Here is a 3,337-nt window from a genome sequence, read left to right as displayed (position 1 = left end):
ATCACCACTACGGGGGGCTCTTCGGGGGGGCGGCGGACGACCGGCCCCTCGGCCTGGGCGGCGGCGAAGGAACCGGCCAGAGCGTGATCCAGGACCTCAGCCTTCTACACCACCTGCACCAGCATCCCCACCGAGACCTGCTCCTGACTGGCAGAGGCGAGGGCAGCGCGGGTGAGCCAAAGCACGACGCCCAGGTCAAGAAGGCGAAGAGGCCAAAGCCAGAAACTCAGGGAATCAAAGCCAAGCGGAAGCCAAGTGCTTCGTCCAAACCCCCCCTGGTGGGAGAGGGGGACGGTGCCGTCGCGTCCCCCAGTCAGAAACCTCACGTCTGCGAGCACTGCAGCGCTGCCTTCAGGAGCTCCTATCACTTACGCAGGCACGTGCTCATCCACACCGGGGAGAGGCCTTTCCAGTGCAGCCAGTGCAGCATGGGCTTCATCCAGAAGTACTTGCTGCAGAGACACGAGAAGATCCACAGTAGGGAGAAGCCTTTTGGGTGTGACCAGTGTAGTATGAAGTTCATCCAGAAGTACCACATGGAAAGACACAAGAGGACGCATAGTGGAGAAAAGCCATACAAGTGTGACACTTGTCAGCAGTATTTTTCAAGGACTGATAGACTGTTGAAGCACAGAAGAACATGTGGTGAAGCCATAGGTAAAGCAGGGGCTGGGATGGAGCCCGGATCATCAAACAGCATGGGTAGCTTGGCTGCGTTGTCTCAGGGAAATACAAGTTCCTCAAGGAGAAAAAGTAAAACAAAAAGTACACCCACTGAAAACAAAGGAAACAAGTGTAGCAGCAAAGTAGCTGAATCTCAAGTTACAAGTAATGTGGCCATGCCGAGTTATGCAGTTGATATTCCTATTGTGTCTTCCAGTGGTGGTCTAGTTGGCACGGGTGTAGAAGAACTTCAGAAAAAGGTGCCAAAATTGGTCTTGAAAAAAACAAGCAGAAAACAGGCAGACAAAAATTACCTTAATTTTGTATCACCGCTGCCAGATATTTTGGGGCAAAAACCACTGTCTGGGAAGCAGAGTGGCTCTCTGGGCCTAGTAGCCAATACCAGTGTAGAAACTATTGGCCTTCTCCAAAGTACAGGTGGTAAACCGGGTCAGATCAGTAGCAATTACGACGATGCCATGCAGTTTTCAAAGAAAAGAAGATACCTACAAACTGCAAGCAGTAACAGTGCCTTTTCGCTCAATGTCGGACACATGACCTCCCAGCAGTCCGTCATCCAGTCTCCAGGTGTTAGCGTTATGGACAGCGAAGCTCCTCTGTCCCTTATCGATTCAGCTTCTTTGAACAGTGAAATAAAGTCTTGCCACGACAAGTCTTGTATTCCTGATGAAGTCTTACAGAGCCTCTTGGACCAGTACTCTCACAAATCAGAAGGCCAGAAGGAAGATCCTTTCAGTATAACTGAACAGCGTGTGGACTTGCACACCTCAGGAGAACATTCAGACCTGGTTCAGGAAGAAAACTTGAGCCCTAACTCTCAAACAGTTTCAAATGATAAGGCAAGCATGTTGCAAGAATACTCCAAATACCTCCAACAAGCCTTTGAAAGAACAACCAATAGCACTGGATTTGCTTTTGGACCCAGTTTCCAGTTTGTTAGCTTGTCTTCAACTCTCCATAACCACACTCTGTTTCCAGACAAACAGATATACACTACATCTCCACTTGAGTGTGGCTTCAGCCAATCCGTTACCTCAGTATTGCCAACTGCGTTGCCAAAACCTCCATTTGGGATGTTGCTTGGATCTCAGCCAGGCTTTTACTTGTCTGCTTTGGAGGCTTCGCATCAACAGTTGACTCCTTCGCAAGAGCTGGATGATCTCATTGACCCGCAGAAAAACTTAGAGACTTCATCTACCTACCAGTCGACATCTCAGAAACTGACTGGCCAGAAGGAACAGAAAAACCTAGAATCCTCAACGAGCTTTCAGATCCCATCTCAGGAGTTAACTAGCCAGATAGATCCTCGAAAGGACATAGAGCCTAGAGCAACTTACCAGATCGAGAACTTTGCACAAGCGTTTGGTTCTCAGTTTAAGTCGGGCAGCAGGGTGCCAATGACTTTTGTCACTAACTCTAATGGGGAAGTGGACCATAGAGTAAGGACTTCGGTGTCAGATTTCTCAGGGTATACAAATATGATGTCTGATGTAAGTGAGCCATGTAGTACACGAGTAAAAACCCCAACCAGCCAGAGTTACAGGTAAGGTCCTGACTGTGACCAGGCTGTGGGGTCTTCTTAATGTAATTTGTTTTACTTTTGACAACACTGCCATTGGAATGTTTCTACACGGTCCTATTATGAATAATGTAACATGCCCTTTCAATGCAACTTTTCATATTTAGTTTATTTTGTTAGTGTGGGTTTTTTTAGCTCTGTTTATTATGGTTTTTAATCAAAAATCAATAGTTTAAAATAGTGTTTTTCTTCAAGTGACAATGTTTAGCAATCAAACTTACATTATATAGATTGTCAGGGAATAGCCCAAAAGTTTAAAATGCAAAAAATTAACTTTGTTCCTAGGACTAAGGTTTATTCTAATTGCTTTACTCTCAGGAAAGTGTAATGAAGCATGGGAATTCTATGCACTGCTGGTGTATTGGAACTTCCAATTTACAGATGGTGAAAAATATATCTCAGCTTTTTGAGGAAGGGATCTATGACATTTCAAATTGCTGTCTCCTATGTCGGCTGATCTGAAAGAATTTTGCTACCTAAATCTTGTTGTTTTTCATGTACTCCTGTTCTTCCAGGTGACTCTCATTCCAGGCAGGTGGAGCAAATATTCTTGGGTCTGTAGGCCGAGCCCAGCGCGGTAGCTTTAAACAGTAATGTCCCCAGAACTTCTGCGTAAGACTGTAATTCCCTAAAGAGATTCTGTTGACACAAACCGTGAGAACAAAACCTCTGCAAATGGTTCATGTCATTAGAACCCCGACTTGAAACTACAGTCATAATCCAGATAGGATTTTGGGACACATTATTTATTACACATGGTTCAAAAAAGCCCATCTCCTGCTCTTCCCCTTTTCCATGGTCTCGTAGTGCATAAGGTTCTCTCTGTTTTATTGTGTTCCTGGTTCCTCTGGACTCGATCTGTCATCCCCTCCACCTTGTCTTTCCCTTCTTCCCTACTCACTCTCTCACCCCAACTTTATAGCTAGTGTTTAAAAAGATTTACATTCCAGAAAGTGCATATCTTATGATTGTTCAAAGCTTATATCTTCAGTATAAGCTGGTCAATATCTTACGTGTTCAAAGCCAGGCTGGATGAGGCCTTGAGCATCCTGGTCTAGTGGGGAGGTGTCCCTG

At 45.6% G+C, this 3,337-nt stretch overlaps 1 protein-coding gene across 1 annotated transcript; it reads left to right on the top strand.

Moving 5' to 3' along the window:
* Nucleotides 1-5: 5 nt before the first annotated feature.
* Nucleotides 6-2,977, top strand: ZNF281 (zinc finger protein 281; the record flags this gene model as incomplete). Its single annotated transcript, XM_009080018.1, has 1 exon — nt 6-2,977. A coding segment is annotated over one exon (2,226 nt), but the record flags the coding sequence as incomplete, so codon positions are not given.
* Nucleotides 2,978-3,337: the final 360 nt, after the last annotated feature.

The sequence above is a fragment of the Acanthisitta chloris genome, unplaced genomic scaffold (assembly GCF_000695815.1).
Source record: "Acanthisitta chloris isolate BGI_N310 unplaced genomic scaffold, ASM69581v1 scaffold278, whole genome shotgun sequence".
Classification (NCBI taxonomy): Eukaryota; Metazoa; Chordata; class Aves; order Passeriformes; family Acanthisittidae; genus Acanthisitta; species Acanthisitta chloris.
This window is presented reverse-complemented; position numbering and strand designations above follow the sequence as displayed.